The following is an 18,333-nucleotide window of genomic DNA, read 5'->3' as shown; positions in this document are numbered from 1 at the left end:
AAACCTGCAGATACATCAAAGCCAAACAACAAATCCTGATGTACTTTGCAACTTTGCCGCTTCAGGTGGGTTCCTCTGGCCACTGTGTTTGAAGACTACATTTTACACTGATGACTTTAACCTTGATATCCATAAGAGAAAGACTTGCTCCTTCCAGCAGCACCAGCCCAGAGATGCACAAGCAGCTCTTTATCTCAGCTACCACTTCTCCATCCTCATGAACAAGGAGCAGGAAACCATTTTCAAGCATCTCCAGGGTCTTCTTAGAGGTCACTATTTAAGAGGCATGGGTGTTGTTTTGTGTGTAAACCACAACAGTGGAGAGTTTGGTGCATGGGAAAGACTATTGCCTGAGGAAGACACAGGGAAAGTCCCATCCTCCATGAGCCAGAGGTGTTTCACAACCTTGGAGAGGTTCCTCTGGGCAGCTTGCAGCACAAAGGGTGACAACACTGAATGTGGCCACCACTGGGTCACTTGGGGCAGGGATGAACATCTCCTGCACATGGATTTCACCGTACTACTTCCAGCAAATTACTCTGGCCACATGCCCAGGAAAGGGTGGTAATATCAGGCTTACTAGCTGCCTTCATTCTTTCCTGTCACAAGGCCTGAGCCTCCCTTGTGCAGTAACTGGGTCCCGAACTATTTAATTGCATCTCCTTGTATTCCTTAGACATGGGGAAATAATCAACTAATAACTGCAAATAACCAGATGTCATTTTGCTTCAGTGTAATGTAATAAACACAGAGAAAGCAGATGCATCTTCTTATTTATAGCACAGAAAAGGCACTGTGATGTGCAGCAGTGGTAACTGGTTACAGTGTGTGGTTACTAGTGGTGCGGTGGTGGGGGTTACCAAAACCAACTCAAGCTCCCATCCAGGTACCATCACACTTGTAGTAATCCAGCTCCTTGGGAGGTGGGAAGGGAAGTTTTTCACTGACTGCAAAACAATTTTGCCAACAGCTAAAAATGCAGAATTCTCCTTTTGATGTGTAGTTTTCCTCACCCATCACAACTCAGAGAGAGAGTTATTTTTTAAAGCCATTTACAAAGCCTTTTCAAACATGACAAAATTGTGTGATGTGAGTGGTTTAGGAGTACATGGCCCTTTTTGTTGCTGTTGTTGCTTCTCTGAGATCTCAAAGGACAGCAGGAAGCTTTCCCAACAGAGCATAGATCAGATGACATATTTAGAGTGAGGATACCTGAGCCAAGTTCCCACTTTTCACTGTCCAATCCTGTCTGACTTTCCTCATAGTGCCTCCGGAAAACAGCAACATTCATGTACTGTTGAGGCAAACCAAACACACTACTTACTGAACTGGTAAATACATGGTGCTATACACACTGTATGTGTTAGGGATAGCTGATCCTGTGAAGAGAAACCTAAGGGAAACATCATACCTAAAGGGAGAAGGAAGAGGTTTCCTGTGGTGCACCACCACTGAGTAGGACCAAACCCCTCACACCAAGCTTCATGGTTTTCTTTTTTCTTACAGCCTGTGGGACATGAGGAAGGTCTGGGTGAGAAAACAGATCTGTGACATAGCATGGGTAGTGCCTGTGATAGGTTAAGTCAGGTAAGTTTTGTGGAGTCTTTGTGTCTGACCTAAACCAGAGCAATGCAGACACATGGGAAACACTGAGAAAAGGGAAGAGGAGCAAGAAGAAATTCATCTTCTCATAGAGGAAGTTTATCTGCTCAGCTATTAAAAAGAAAGTGCCTTGTCAGTAATGTTGCTAAAGAAAAAAAGCATTCCCACAAGCAAAACTTGACATTGCAGAGGTCAAACACTTTCCTGATGCTAAATATTACCTAAACACTGTTAAAACACAGATGTGCCTAAATCCAGTTCATTGACTTTATTGAGTGAACTCAGACTTTGCAGTGGGGGCAGCTTTGGGAAAGAACAGAGAATAGAGAATAAATAAAGGATCACAGACAAAGAGATGAGAGAAATTTAACTTGACAAAGTTCAGTTGCTGTGGTGGCAAAGCAGAAGCTTACCCAGAGGAAGCTGCATTTGCAAGGCATCTCTATACAGATACGAATCAATGTTGGGATAAAATCGAAAAGTCCAGTGGTGTGCAACAGCATCACTAAATCACTCTGAGGCAAGGACTATGAACATCCCAAGGTAATTTGAAATGACAGGGAGTGTTTTACAGAAGTAGTTAACCTAGCTGTCAGGGCATTGAAGTGTAGTAATCTTCTTGCTACAGTCTGAGCCAAGTGGCCTTCCTGCCTCTCCCTGGAGCATGGGCAATAGAGAGGCTTAGAGGTGAGCAAGGGGGAGAAGAGGTTGTCTCAGATATCCCAGAGCTGCCCAAAGAGGGTACTAGAGATCTTGCAGAAGATTTGGGGAAGCATGTAGGAAATCTTTCTAGCAGGACCCAGAGGAAAACCCTGCCTTGCAACCACTTTTCCTCCTGGAAGGTCATTTGTGCTATTGGTGGTTGAAGTGAAGGGCTGCTTGAGCTCCTTTGCTGTAAAACTGTGGGTGTAGGTACAGATAATCCCTCAGAGGTGTTGCTTTACACTGAAAGAGTAAGGGTTTTTAGATGCTGTCTAAAACACCTAGTGACAGGTAGGAGGTGGTGAGGTTACAGCCCCGATGGGAACATGGGGGAGCAGTGATGTTCCTAGTGCCTGCTCAGTGCCAGGGTGATCACTTCTGTTAGAGCTGGAGAGGAGCAAGGGATCCCCATTAGACTCTCAGTTCACCTTCCTGGTTAAACAGAAGGTACCACAAGGCTTGTAATGGTACAGTGAGTGATGAGAAAGAATTGCTGCCTGCGGGTGATCATTCTGAGATATGACAAATGAATTGTGATATCTGAATCAGCACTAGGAGCCAGTGGTCCCTGAAAGAACAGGACAGCCCCTGAACTCAGATGCTCATCCATTAGACGTGGCTCTCAGGAGTCTCATAAAAGCACAGGTATGACATATGGTGCAAACCAAACCAAAAAAGCTCCCAGGCCGACTCTAACCTTCTCAGTTTTCAACACTGCAAAATTATCTTTTTTCTCTCATTACAACATCCTGTTTTAGGGAAAGGGGATGTTAAAGAAGATGCCTTTTTTTTTTCCTTTAGCTTTTCTAAAGCTAATACTGAGATGATGAATATCTGTAATACCATTGAGGCTCAGTTAACCTTATATGCCGTATCAGAGAACCGCTGGCTTATGCAGTCAGGTGGGTTTGGGCCAGTTCAGGGCATGGTTATACTGGTCAGATTGCATATGGTCAGTATCAAACAAGCCTAAGACACATAGGAGTCATTTTTTCTCCTGGTGTGAGCCAGCAGCAGCCTAGATCGACTCCTTTGCTTACTCAGTGGACAGTAGAAATGGCAGTCCTGTTGTACTGCAAGAATACTTTGTATGCTCTGGAGAGCCCAGGCTTCTGCTTCTGATGTCCCTGGAAGCTCTTCTGCAGCAGGAAGCTCTGATGTGGTGTCCCTCTTGCAGGCACCATCATGGTTGTGTATCTTCCCCCTGTACAACCACATGGGAGGAGACAAATCAGGCACATGCTGCTGGTGACGGTGGTGCTGATCTCCATCCAGCCTCCCCAGACTGTCCACCAAGGACACCTGGCAACCACTGACCATTGCCACCAGGCAGAGCAGGCTGATCATCATGCTTTAGCATGGGCCACCAGAAGAGCTTTGCACAGGGTTACAACCAGGGGCAGAATTTCAGCTGACTTCTGAATTATGGTCCCCATCCTCCACCAAAGCAGCACTTGCCCTACCCTGCTGGAAATCAGCAGTTCTTTACTCCTGTTGCTTTGCTGGAAATCTGTTAATGCTCAGGAAAATGGCAGCAATTAATGAAGTTGCAGCCGCTGATGCACCACCTTCTAGTGATGGGTACGGAGGCTCGAGCACGTCTTTGGTGCTGGCGCCGCCTGATGGCCAGTGCTGTGAAAGTTGACACCTTTGCAGCTCTGAGCCAGCACGAGGAATGATTCCTAAGCTTTTGTGCCCTTAACAGAACATTGCCATCAATACTTTACTGCAGCCAGCGTTTGTCTGATCCTTTCACCAGGGAAAGGGCTGTACAGCCATGGTGGTTCCTGCTGTCTGCCAGGCCCTTTTTGATCTTCTCTATGCTGCTTGTTAATCCTGACTCTCCATTGTGCATTTCCCAGGACACTGCTGTCCTGCAGTGCTTTGCACCACCAAGAGCCTGGGGAAGTGATGTGGGACTTTAGTTTCCTGAGCAACAGGAGGTGACAAGCCAGAGCCAGGAGAGATAGGTCATGAGAGAATTTTCTAATTGCTTGATAACTGTCCAAAATGTACTCATGAAGAGAAAGCAGGGGTAAAGAGGAGAGCCTGACCTAGAAACAAACACTGCTTGCTCTCTTCCCTTGTATTTCCAGCTGCTGATACAACTCCTGCCTAGCAGTACGCTTCTTCCCAGTTTTGCTAGCTGCAGTGAACGATGGGCCTCAGGTCTTACTGAAAAGAAGAATTAAGGAATTGCATCAGCAGTAATGGTGCAAGAATTTATTAAGAAGCCAGTAGGAAAAAAATAAAAGAGATCAAAGAAGAAAAAAACAAAACCCAAACCAAAACAAAGAGCAAGAACCATACAGGACTGAATGAAGACCATGTCAATACGTTTTATAAGCCACTGACTGTAACGGGAAAAACTAACCTCTGTTTCCTGAACAAGGGACAACTATACCAAGGGAAGGTGGCACATGAAATATGGGATATGGAGAATAATAAACTGGGAGTGGTGTTAAATGAACAAATCTACTCTTTTTGCTCAATTTGCACACCTGTAGTCTAATGAAGCTACAACTGTGTCAGCAAAATTTCAAAGAAGTACTCAGCTATGGCATCCTTCGGTTCCCTTAGGCGCTCCATCCCCTTCCCAGGCTGCAGTAAGCCTCCTTGCAGGAGAGATAAGGTATTTTCCTTGAACAAGGAATGGCCTTGAGCATTGTCTGATCTCAGGACCTCTCAAGGACCTGCAGACCTGCGAAATCTCTTATTGAACAAGCAGCGGTGTGGATCAACACAGATTTTGGCACAGCAGCACTCCCACAGATTTCACATGTGTCTAGCAGGCTGCCTCTGGTTCTCTCAATCTCCTAAGAATCAATGGCTGAACAGGTACCTAAAAGAAGAAAAGCTGGTCAAACAAGCTCAGGCTGGGAAGTGGTAACTACAGGTTGGTCAGATGACACATAGCATGACATTAAGCTAGTACATCTGTGTCTGTATGCATTCAATGTGGGTTAGTGGGTTGAGTGGCTTGATCTTCTGAATGATCTCACCATTGTATTTCTGGTTCTAGACCAGAAGTCAGGCTTAACAGTTGCTGAACCGCTTACTGAAGACTGAGAAATTAAAACTCGCAAGTGAAAAAGCCCAAACTATTTGATGAGTGTCAAAGTTCTTACATGACGCAGCAGAGATGGACAAATATTTCCTCCAGATCCCTTCCATAATAATTTTGGTCATGCAAACTAATGTCAGTCAATACCATTCTTCAGCTCCCCAGCAGGAAATACACAGGTGATAGATAACTCACTTTTCACCTCCTGGAAATTAAGGTTCTGCTGGAAGGGTAGACGATCCTTACTTAGGCACAACCAATAAAGCAGTCTCCCTCTCAGATACATGTTCCACACCTCTTGCATCAGAAGTGTGTTTCATCACCTGCTTTAATTCAATTCTCTCCCTAACTGCACCCCAGTCTTGTATTTCCACATATAATTCAGATTATTTTATCAGGAAACCAGAGGTAAGATGTACCTTCTTGCTGCTTAACGTTGAGTGTGGTACTTAGAAACTATGAAGCTCAACATCCCACAAAAACCTGTAAATAATGGAAAGCCCAAATCCAATCACCCTTTTATAATTAAATTTAAAAGCCATTTGTAAAAATCAGTGGCATATTATCCAGAATTTGCTAGTATGTGTTTTGTCGCAGTATGCAAATTCTTTCACCAATCCCCCCCTCCATCTTTTACAATACAAAATTTCCAGTTGCTGGCTGCAGGGGGAGACAGGCCCTTAGTATTTCTGGAATAGGAGTCTTTTTATGACAGAAAAGAATTACAATGGAGTTAGCAATCCACTCATCAGCAATTCTGCTGTGCAAGATGTATCTAGAAATGACTGTTCACCTTTTGCCACAACACTAGAATTCTATTAACAAAGGTGTGACAACAGACATTATCAAGGACTTAAACAAGAGTGGTCATACCAAGGGGATGAACACTGGTAACTTACATTCATCACACAGCTGGGCCTCACAGGAAACTGTAAAACATTTCCGGGAAGGAAACTCGTGTTCATTATGGCATTTCTTTAGAAGCTGAAAATTACCTGAATTCAAAGTGGAGTGTATGTGGCATGCTGGGTACAAGTCATTGCAGGGTAAAAAGGTCCAAAATACTGCTGTGTATTCTAACACAATACTACTGCTGTGCTAGAATTAGCACCCATGTGCTCTGGTCATACTGAAGGTGCTACAGAAGAGACACTGAGTTAAAATGCACATAGTGTATTTACAGTGGTATTATACACCCAAGATTAGCAGGCCTACAGAGGCACCTGAACGAGGGATATAGAAGAGTACATGTCAGTGGTGCTACCTCAAGGATAATTTACAAATTTCTAAATTCTGTGTGCGAATAGAACATATCTGAATGATTTGTTGCCCCCAAAGCACGTTCAATCCAACAGAATCAAAAGCAACCCCTTTATGTTTTATCAGCAACATGGACAGCGGGATTAAATGTACTGTCAGCAAATTCGCTGATGGAACCATGCTGTGTTGTACACTGGAGGGAAGGGATGTCATTCAGAGGGATGACAGGCTTGAGAGGTGGGCCCATGCAAACCTCCTGGTTCAACGAGGCCAGCTGCAAAGTACTGTATGTAGGTCAGGACAATCCCAGTCACAAAACGGGCTGGGCAGAGACTAGACTGAGAACAGCCCTGAGGAGGACTTCAGGGTGTTGGCTGATAAAGCCCAACATGATCCATCAGTGTGTGCCTGCAGCTCAGAAAACCAACCCTGTCCTGGACTGAAGAGGAGGTTGAGGGATGGGATTCTGTGCCACTACTCCACTCTCCTGGGACCCCACCTGAAGTACTGCATTCGGCTCCCCAACACAAGAAGGACAAAGGCCTTTTTGAGCGAGTCCTAAGGAGGGCCACAAAGATGCTCACAGGGCTGGAGCACCTATCCTATGAAGACAGGCCAAGAGAGTTGGGCTTGTTCAGCCTGAAGAAAAGCTCATGAGGGACCTTGTAAGAGTCTTCCTGTACCTTAAGGTTTTTTTTCACAAGGGTATGTAGTGACAGGACAACAGGGTGATGGCTTTAAAATGACAGAGGGGATGTAAGGAAGAAATTCTTCTCTGTGAGGGTGGTGAGGCACTGGCACAGGTTGCCCAAAGAAGCCGTGTCTGTCTCAGCCCTGGTGATGTTCAAGGCCAGGTTGGATGGGGCTTGGAGCAGTCTGCTCTAGTAGAAGGTGTCCCTGCCTGTGGCAGGGGGCCGGAACTGGACAATCTTTAAGGTCCTTCCAACACAAACCACTCTGTGAGTCTACATAAAGGCAGCTTGCACCTAAATGAAATACAACTTTTTGAAACTAAAGTAACTAAGGAGTTAATGGTTGTGCCATGTTAATTATGAATCCACATGCATGTTTGTGCCTGATTACAACATCTCATTACAACCCTAACTATCCTAAGAAAGTCTGCTTCTCCTAGAGCACATGTGTATGTTAAAAATTAAGTTTTCTAGTTTCATAGAATTATAGAATTGTTTGGGTTGGAAAGGATCTCAAAGATCATCTTGTTCCAACCCCCTGCTGAACTGCAGAGTAACCACCTTAAGAGACCTGTATATCCTTGTTAAGTTATTGGACAATATTGTTTCCTTCTTTTTGTTGTTCTTAGATTTTGTTTGTTGTTGCTAAGTTTTTTTGTGTGTTTAATACAATTAAGGATGTAGCCCACAAGAAAAAGCAGAAAGAGTCCTTATGGAAAAAAACAAATATATTGAACACATACCAATCAAATGGTACAGATATGGGACTGGCTTTGATTTCAAAATTTAAGTAGAAGTAAAAAAAAAGATGTAATGCAACAGCTGTTCAATTTCCAAATCTAAATAGGCACTGTAAAAAGACATTTCCGCTTTCTCCAGCACACATTCCTGTCTAAATGCTCCCACTGTAATCAACTCCTAGGTTCCCAAACAAAAAAACAAAACAAAATCACTGGGAACATAACCTTAGAGTAAAAGTTAATATCCATCCACCCACCCACTTACAAAAAAGCAAACAAACAAACAAAAAAAATCCCCCAAAATATAACTTTTCAATGCTGCTGTTTTGACTGGAGCAGAATTGGAGAATTTATAAAGGTTCAAAAGCACCCAAGGCAAGTAGTACAACATAATTTGTTCACTAACTTGTATTGGAAAGGAGATTAAAAACATTGAGATCTGCACCTTGGTACATAAAACTGTTGTCCTGAATAAAGAGGAATCTTTCAGAAAAGTTTTACAACTTGGTGGAAGTCCAGGACCCAGCTTTAGGCATCATTAATTGATGGGGTTTAATTCTGACTTGGCTATAACCACTTTTATATACTGTACATCTACCCTAGTTGGATCAGTGTCTGGAACTGCTCACTGGTGTCCCTTTGAACAACTGTAAACTAAACCATAGTATGCAACTCCATAGGAAGCTAGATCAGGTGAATATACAGCCAGTTATATCTCCCCTGCTTCACGCTCCTCAGAGCTCCTCGGATCTTCCGATCGGCCATTAGCACTTTCGTAGGAACGTTTCTTGTCCTTGAAATCGCGCGGTGACCTGTCTCTTGAGCTTCTATCTTTATCACGTGATGTTCTATCACGGTCTCTTGAACGTTCTTTGTCTCTGGAAGATCTTTCCTTTGAGGATCTGAAAGGTAAATTTGAGAGTTTAAGTGAGTCACAAGTCATAAGCTATCAAACAGCATTTTGAATTTTTATTTTTCTTCTTTTTCCAATCCAACTTCAGGTTTATGTGAGGAGAAATGTATGAGAAGACATCAGAGATCATTTTACTCTTTTCTCCTTCCTACTTCCAATTTCAAAAGACAAATATTGTTAGAGGCAGAATTTAATCTACATTTAGAGTGCCCAGATTAAGGTTGATGCACTTCATTAAATCTGTTATTTTCAACCTCCACATTCAAGTCTGCATTAACAGAAGTTGAACTGAAATTTCTCATCTGTAGTCTCCAGCTTTAGAGGAATTCAGCTTATCTCAGATACATAAATTACAAACTTAAATGTGTTTAAAAATAGGAGTTCAATTAAAAACAGGGGAGAATTTAACTAGCATAATTCTGGAATGAGGCTATTACATGGCAATATAACACAAATCTGGAATCTGTGCTACACGTAAGTTTTGTTTGAGGAATTAGCCATTGTGTGATTCTGCAATGAGGGGTGGTGCTGGTTTTAGGTATTTTACTCTGTTTAATTCCCATTTACAAAACCTTTACAATGGAGCCACAAATGGGCTGTTAAGCAATTCACATGGTTTTAAATTAAATTGGCTACCTGTACTGGAAAAAAAACCTGGATTACACTTCCTCCTCTATATTCCTTCAGAGAGTGCATCTAAGCCTCTTGTGCAAAAACAATGTTTTCATTTTAAGACGTACAGCAATCATATAAGATTCTAATACATCTACAGAAAAATCTTAACAACATGCCACAAAGCAGCCACTAATTTCTTACTCAAAAAAGACGGAGTACTGTGCAGTCAGACTGTACTCTCTTCACTTACAAGTTACTCTCATCATCTCAAAGCTTCAAAACTAAAGTCTGCAAAAGACTCTCACACTAATTTCCTTTTATAAGCTTACAAATAAGCTACATTTTAATTCCTCAGCTGGAAAGATTACTTTCCTTACAATACAGTATTTTGCAAAACTTAGTATTTGCAAACACTCAGATCCATGGGTATTACTCCTACTCCACAAACTGGACAACAAATAAGAAGTGGAGCTACATATGAAGTTAATACTGGAGTTAGCACATCTGTTTCACAAGTATTTGGTGCTGCAAGTCCCCTGCAGAAGTAACAATGATTCCAAACTAGTCAACTCAAGCTAACTCTAGTAATTAATCCTGGAATAGGCAGATGGATAGGACATGATGCCATGCACAGCCTTAGCTTTTCATTCAACACATTTCTGAAGGAATGTAAGATGTATTCAGCCATCCATCCCATCTCTATACAGGCGAGCCTCTAATCAGCTGACAAGAAGGAAGACTGGCTTTAATGAACCACACCACTGTGATATGAAATTTTATACAACTGCTTTAGCAAGCAGTATTATTGTCAGAAGACTCAGAATTAAAATACCATTCCTTCCTTTCTCATGGGCAAGGCATAGCCTTTAGAATGAGAACTTCTACTAGACTTATATTACGTAGAATGCTTGGAAAGCATTACTTCCCAACTGATCAAGTGGATTCCTTCAGCAGAAACCAAACTCTTCACCAGATATGGGGGCAGTATCCACGCTGTCACATTTACCAACTATGAACTGTGTTACATTATGCGGGTTCCAGGACATTATCTGCGGATGCCTGCATTGACTCTGAGGACAAAAAACTGTAGTAGCTTTGGGCAAAAATGCCAGGGCAGCCTGACAAAGTCCTAAAGCAGGCAGTCAGATCTAGGAAAGCAGGGAAAAACGTAACTACAGTTTCAAACACTCCAAGGAGTAAAATGTTTGTCTGCTTCTCAAAACATGACAGAAATATATTAAAAAGCCACAATCAACAATAACAAAAAAACACCCCAGCCCCCCACATAACCAATCAAAAAAAAAAAAAAAAGGGCAAAAAACCCCAACAACCTACAAACCAAAAGCAAAACCAACCAAACACATAAAAACCAAGAAAGCAGTCTGTACTTCTCTGCCACAGCAAAGAAATAGGACAGGGATAGAATATTCTGCTGTCAACCAGGATCTGAAAGATATTTAAAGAATAGTCTAAATGATGAATGGGATCTATCTCATCAGTTTTAAATGGTTGCAATAAAGACATCTTCACCTGTAAGCTGAACAGCCAGATTTCCTTAACTTTCTGCAGAAGAAATAGACACTTCCAAGGCATGATTTGTCTCATTTTAAAAGACATAAAATTATGTCAGATGAGTTTGTAATGAGACTCACAAGATTTACATCTGATCCAGTCATCTAAAGCCAGGTAAAATGAAATCCCATCCTATGACTTCACATACTCTACATCCATACAATGTCTGTCTGGGAGTGTATTAGCCCTCATCACATGAATAACTGGGCTCAATCATATGGACACAACCATCTCTCAATCTACCCACATTCAGATCCGCTTCCATGGTTCATTACTGAAATATATACTCAATGATAAGATCAACATCTAACTTCAAATATGATGATTCATTTTAGTTATTTGGAACTTTCAGTTAACAGCAAGGAAAAGCAAGACTTAACTTCGACCTGCTCTTGATAGGCCAGCAATCCAAGCGTAGGTAGACCTAGGATTCCTATAACTTTAGGCATGTTTCTGTTATTACCAGACGGGTACCCATCATTTTGGACAAGCTGCTGTTATTGCTGGATGGTTTGTGCACATTCAGTTGTGCCAGAGTGTGGAGGTCCACTCCTTATATTGATAAATTTGAAATGAGGTCCCAGACATTAAAAGATTTAAACTGATCCACCTGTTTATAAGGCCAATGATACAGATTAAGGAAAATGTGTCTGTCAGACGAATTTATGTATTTGTAGTATCTCCTCAGATGTAGCACACAATAAACATCCCTTTACTTTCAGAACGAAGTAGTGTCTGAGAGGTCACAGCTTTTCATTTTATGTGAGACTCTTTAAAAAATACTTTCTGAAGAAGGGTGGACAAGAAAAACACAAGAAACTGCATGGTTTGCTGCAAAGAGTAATAGTCAGCTAATGTTTGTCTGTGATAATGTTGTTATACAGAACAAAATGGGAAAATGACTTCCGGAGAAAAACATCAAGAGTTTCTCCAGTAAGGAGTCTACTGCCTAGTATGCTTACATGTTAAAGCCATAATGGATGTGATCAAAATGGGAAAAAATCCCAGACATATAAATAGTTTTTACAGCAGGATTCAGCAGTCTACAATAACTGTATTTTATGGTACTTTAACCAAGTCAAAAAATCACACTGAAGACTTTACATTAACATAAAGTGTGCAACACTTCCCACATAGCAACCAAAATATCACAGTTCTCTTCAGGCCCTAGAATTAGAGGCACCATAGGCTGCCACTGCTGTGGCTTTCAGATGTCTTTCTGTTGTTCTGGTGCCACACTCAGCTCTTCTGCAAGAGCTTGGCAAAAGCACCATGTTCCCCAGATCTCAATTTGGTTATTCAAAACACAAATAGTATGACTCCTTCCTGAAGAAGTTAACTTGATGGAGTATTTTTTTGTTTTCCAGAGTATGCTTAGACAGAATTCCTTGGACAACTCAATGTTTTGAGCTTAAAGAGACAGGCTTGAATAAAATATTTCAAATCAGTATTTTAAGAAATTCCTCAAAACAAACAAACAAACAAACACACATCCACCCACCCACCACCAACAACAAAAACACCACATAAAAAAACCAGACTTGGCAACAAATGCTTCCCTGGACTAGAAAAAGAGTTCTTAGGAGGCAAGGAAGTATAATGCATTTGAGCCTGCTAGCTCAGGTTTATTTTGGATTCTGGCATCAACAGTATTCAAAGGAAGGACTTCTCCCATATTCATGTGAAAAGCAGCTCTAATGGCTAGAAGGGCACCTCTGAAAAAAAGAGGTATCCAGCCTTGCTGCAAGTTCAAAAGCTATCCTGGCCTCAGTGCAGCAAGATCATAGCTCTACAAATTCTTCAGACACTTGAAAACACAGTATCTATACTCTGAGGGCAAAAATGTAGTTTGACCTCAGAGAAATAAACCCCGTCCAAAGATTTTCCCATTTTAGTCATTTGAGCTACTGTAGGTTTACTTTTTTTGCAAAAAAAAAACCCCAAAACCCAAACCAGCTCTATTCATTATTGCAACTGTCAAACAAAAAAGGATGTTTACATGAGAACTTGTTACTGAAAGTGATATACCAGAGGGTCATGCTGCCACTCAGAGGGACCTCAACATGGTGAAGAAATGTTCTGACAGGAACCTCATGAAGTTCAACAGGGGGAGTTCAGCCTTGTCTTATGGAAGGTGTCTCTGCCCATGGCAGGGGGAATGGAACTAGATGATCTTTAAGGTCCCTTCCAACCCAAACCATTCTAATATTCTGTGAGCTGCTAATGATGAGATCATTATTTTTTTTTGCTCAAGTTAACAGTAACACAATGACTGGTACCAAGGATTCTTCCAACACAGGTGTGTCTCATTCTTTCAGGACAGGAACTGACATCAGAAGTATTTCCAGTACGGAGTATTATAAGGTTGAAATTTTGTGCCCTAACGTACACTGCATTTTTTTAATACTCATTCACACAAAACAAGACTTGAAAGGCTTATCCTTTGATATTATCTTGCAAAAAGACACTGACTTTATCTTCAGATCACCCTGTGCTTTTTCAATTCAACTTTGGTAGCTGAGACTGACAGGTTTACTGTTATGTGGATAGCACCAATGGGCCACACCATTTCCTGGTTCTCACATATTTCTCTGCTAACATACAGAAGACAATGCATCATTTGTATCATGCGCATCATATTGGAGAGTTTGAACAACTACAATGAAAATCCTGGAACAATCAATCACTATAGCTTTCTTCAAAGGACTGAAATTGAGCCTTGCAAGGCTGGACTTCAAAGTTGAAGAATTAGAGGCAATTTCAGCATATGCTCTATATATTGGTTCATCCAAGTTAACAAGTGTGTTGATTCAAATGAAAGTGTTTATTTTAAGACTGAAAAACTACAAGTTTGAAGATTTGCTTATCTGCCATTGTGAATGCCTTGAAGAGGCAGGTTATTTAGGATAACTGTGACAGACTACAATCAAGATGGAAACTGCCAAGTCTAAAATGCTGATGAGACTAAAAAATACTGTGAAGAATTTTAAATACCAGACACTACTGATTATATCAAGTAGAATATTGAACATTTAAGATTTATTCATCTGCAACAAAGTGAAGGAAATAAAAGACTTGCATCAACCCTGTTTTCTATGCTCTCTTAGAGAGCACAATGGGACTACAGCCACCTACATACTCCAGGAAGAAAAATACAGCTCATTTTCAGGGAAAAGAGCCCATGAGATACTTGAACACATTCAACACATATTTCTTCATCCTTGGTGATTTGACACCTAAGATAAATTCAATCGCAAACCCTGCATGTGCACTCATTTCAAAACCACATCTTTTCTCTTCTTGCAAGTTGAGAGACTGCTGGGGTTTTAAGACTGGGCACTACATCTACTGTATTGCTCTCAGACCTATTCCACAGTGGCCGACCTACAGTAGAAAGGAACCCTGGTTATGAGCAGGACTCCCTACCAGAGGTGACATTGTGCAATTCCAACACTCTCCTAAATTATACTTATCTCACTTAACTAAAATAAACCAGCAAATCCTCAGGAGCAAACAGCAACCAAGTCATTCAAAAGCAACAGCTCCAGACTGCTCTCTGCAGTAATCCTTCTGTGAGTGGTTGAGCCACTTTCTTTGCAAAGGAACGTCTTCAGATGCAATGCAACAAGTTTATTTTCAGGCATATCTAAGCTTATCTGGCACAGTACAAACAGATGGGCTCCAGTGCTGGGAACAAGAGCCCAAGGGAAAACCCGAATGTATGACAGGCAAGAGGACTGCTGATATCCCTGCGTTCAAATGGAGATCAGTTGTTTCACTTTCTATGCTGTAGTAAGCTGGTAGTATTGATGCCAATACCTAATGTCACTTGTCCGAAACAGAAATAATACCTAACCCTATTGTAATTAAAACCCAAAACACTATCTTATGTAAAATCATAAATATGCTAAATTCATAAGTGAAGGACTTACATTAAAACAGATTCAAGACAATACAATCTGAGACAGTCTTAAAATGTGTTTAAATTACCAAGTGGGAAATGTAAACCTGATTTTGTGTTAAAATTCACAGCAAGCATCTAGCAAAAGCCATTTATTTCTAGGCAAATATCTACCTCTTTTTGGAGCTGCGTTCTCGGCTTCTCTCCCTAGAACTATGCCTGCTCCTATGATGGCTGCGACTCCGGCTGCGGCTGGTAGAGCGAGACCTATGGCGGTGGCGTTTCTCCCGGGATTTGGAGCGAGTTCTTCGCTTTCGTTCCCGGGAAGCCGAGCGAGAGCGATGTCTGCGGCGATCTCGGGACCTAGATCTAGAAACAGAAAGGACTTACACCAGACACTGCATTCACCTGGCTACTCTATCAGTGTACACATTGCATGCATAAGCAAATTTGCACAGAGAATGGTCTATGGTGTTCAGAGCTATTGCATTGTCCTAACACAGGCAGAAAGAGGAAAGCAATCCTCCACTGTGACTAATGCAGGCAATTTTACAGTTAAGTCATGACTGTATGTATGGTTACAGCATAGCCAATTCAGGCTTCTGAAATGGATTAAAAATATGGAAAAAGCTAATTTTTAAAAATGTTAAAATCTTGTCTTTATCATGCAAAGTTGTAGAACTTTGTGATACACTGACAGCAACCATCTGCCAGCACCTATGTATTACAATGTTCTGAGAAAACAGGACTATATCATTCCCCATAGCTACTGCAATAAAACTATTCTAGAAGGCTCTAAGCACTATTACCTATCTCTTCCTCCCCCCCTTTTTTTTCTTTTTATTACTTCACAGTAATACCTCATGGGTGACCTTCATCTGTGTAGGTTAAGAAAAAAATCTCATACTATTGATGGGTCAACTGCTGAGAATTAGCCTGGTGCTTAGGACATGGGTTTTTACCAAAAGGTATTAACTAGAAGCTTCTGTTTTGCAGAAAGAGCAACTCTGTGTTCTAAATGTAATTTTGGGAAGTTGCATTGTAGTAGCCACAAAATAAAATTAGCATGGTGATAAATACTGTATAAACACACAGGGAGATGACTACATAACAGAATATTTTGTCTGTAAAGGTGGACATCTTTATCAGTGCTAGACAAATGTTCCAGCTTCTAAAAGGCTGGCTTCACTGGTAGTATTCCCTGTCTGCAGATTTGTTTACCTTTTGGCATGCTTGCTGTGGGATCGGGACCTGAAATAAATGGAAAATAGTATGGAACTTTTCCTTACAGAATGTTATTAAACTACAGTTTAGTAATAATAAACCAGACTATTGACATGCTATTGTATTTCTTATTTTACTAGCAATTAAAAGCTTTTTATTTGATGTTAATACCTATGCAACGTGGTTATCAGGAAACACATTCCTCTGACAACTGTTTTGTGTCTGTTGGGTTCTATTTATTTTTGAGACCACCATACTGCAAACCCAAAAGAATATCTAATTTGCTTTTTATCCCATCCCTCCCACAGAAAAAGTCACAGAAAAAGTTCAAGTCAATACTCCCTTATTTCTTATCAGACACGTATTATCAGGCTGCCACAGATCTCAAAAGTTTACATTGTTAGCCTCTGAAGCTAACACATCAGGAGAACGGCAGTTCAAATTCCATTCCACTTTAGCCTGGAGGCAACCATTTCATGGAAGAACAGGGAGTTACTTTCCTCATTCATACATTCAACTATTTCCAGTAAGAACAGATTTTTAACATCTATAAAGAAAATAGCTAACACCTACCAGATGTTGAAACTCACATGCATGTATGTTCGCATCTGTCAGGTCTCAAAACAAGCTACACACCCGAAAATTACCTCAGTTAAAGGCCATTTGTTCAAATATGTAGACACTTCTTTCCATAGTCTTTAAAAAAAGGTTTCTATGAAAACAATTCACGTTTTAAGAGTCTGACATGAAATTCACTCTTGGCCCTTTTAAGTTTCCATGGAATGCAGATTATTGTGGATTTACAGATTTATAGATGTGTATGAACTACATCTTATTTTTCCCACTGAAGTTAAATAGGTCATTATGTATACATAATTAAAATAGATTCCTACCTCCTCAGCTTCTCCCTTTCTTCTCTTTCCCTCTCCTCTCTACGTTTCAGACGTTCCTGATTTCGTTTCTCCTGTTTATCAGCCACAATCCTCTAAAAGCAAAAGAATATGTTCATTAAGTTGAGATTCAAAATTTTTCACATGAATGTGCTATGAAAACACTCTAGACAGTTAATATTCAGTTCTTTTCCTCATGTATATTCCCTTGTGTAATTATTCCCTCTCTTCCTCAGTATTTTTTTTTCCAAAAACCAGAAGTTATTGCAGAAGGGCTGCATCAGATGGGTGTGACACGAAGACCTGAAATATGTAGTTATATTAAGTTTTCCGCAAAGGGGAATTCGAAGCAGTAAATCATGCCTTTAACAGGATTAGCATGGAAACTCTCATGTCGTATTTTGGCCACTGGGGAAAGGTAGAAAGGAATCAGAACTGGGAGAGTTAACCGTTTTAACTCCTTCAGCTATGCTGTGACAAAGAAATCCTTAGTCTCTAAGGACTTGGCTGGACCAATACATCATTTTGAAGCTATATGTTTCTATATTGTGAATGTGAAACATATAATTGGAGAGGATGCTTCCGCTGACAGGCCTCAGGTTGAACTCACTACTACTGGGGACAAGGCACGCTCAGTAGAGGGCCCTCAGATGTGGAACTCACAACTGGAGATCTGGCCAAACCCAAGTCTTGCCACCTTCTGGACATGATGCAAGAAATTCAACTCTTTGTAAAGACCTTCTTCTGAGATGTGGAATTGCCCCAGCAGCATCTTGATTAGATCTCTGAGGAGAGCTCTGAGGAAGGAGGGAGTAGTTATTGTTTTCTTTTTTTGTCAATGAAGTACTTAAGAAGATTATTTTATTTATGTTTTGGGAACGTGAAATAATTATACATGCATTTTTTTCCTTCCCAAATGACATAAATAATCAGTTGTATCAAAGCTTTATGCCAAATTCTATTCTTCCTTGTACAACATCAGTAACATAACTACAAGCAAGGTTTCTTGCTTAAGTGACTCTTTGCATAACTTCATGGAGGGATGAAAGGAAGCACACATGATCTATTCCAGGCATCTAAGGTTTAAGTTACAGCTGCTATTTTTAGGAGCCTAAATTGCCAATCTAGTCAGCAGAAAGAGCTGGGCTTTCCAAAGGA

At 40.9% G+C, this 18,333-nt stretch overlaps 1 protein-coding gene across 1 annotated transcript in view; it reads right to left on the bottom strand.

Moving 5' to 3' along the window:
• Positions 1 to 8,027: 8,027 nt before the first annotated feature.
• LUC7L2 (LUC7 like 2, pre-mRNA splicing factor) overlaps positions 8,028 to 18,333 on the bottom strand; it is a 33,816-nt gene continuing 23,510 nt past the window's right edge. The window contains exons 7-10 of the mRNA XM_034062842.1: positions 17,179 to 17,270; positions 16,283 to 16,312; positions 15,236 to 15,430; positions 8,028 to 8,962 (exon numbers count right to left, since the gene is read on the bottom strand). Of these exons, the coding sequence (XP_033918733.1) occupies positions 8,770 to 8,962; positions 15,236 to 15,430; positions 16,283 to 16,312; positions 17,179 to 17,270 (510 nt within the window). The 3' untranslated portion in view covers positions 8,028 to 8,769. The remainder of the gene's footprint in view (positions 8,963 to 15,235; positions 15,431 to 16,282; positions 16,313 to 17,178; positions 17,271 to 18,333) is intronic.

The sequence above is a fragment of the Melopsittacus undulatus genome, chromosome 5 (genome assembly GCF_012275295.1).
Source record: "Melopsittacus undulatus isolate bMelUnd1 chromosome 5, bMelUnd1.mat.Z, whole genome shotgun sequence".
Taxonomy (NCBI): Eukaryota; Metazoa; Chordata; class Aves; order Psittaciformes; family Psittaculidae; genus Melopsittacus; species Melopsittacus undulatus.
This window is presented reverse-complemented; position numbering and strand designations above follow the sequence as displayed.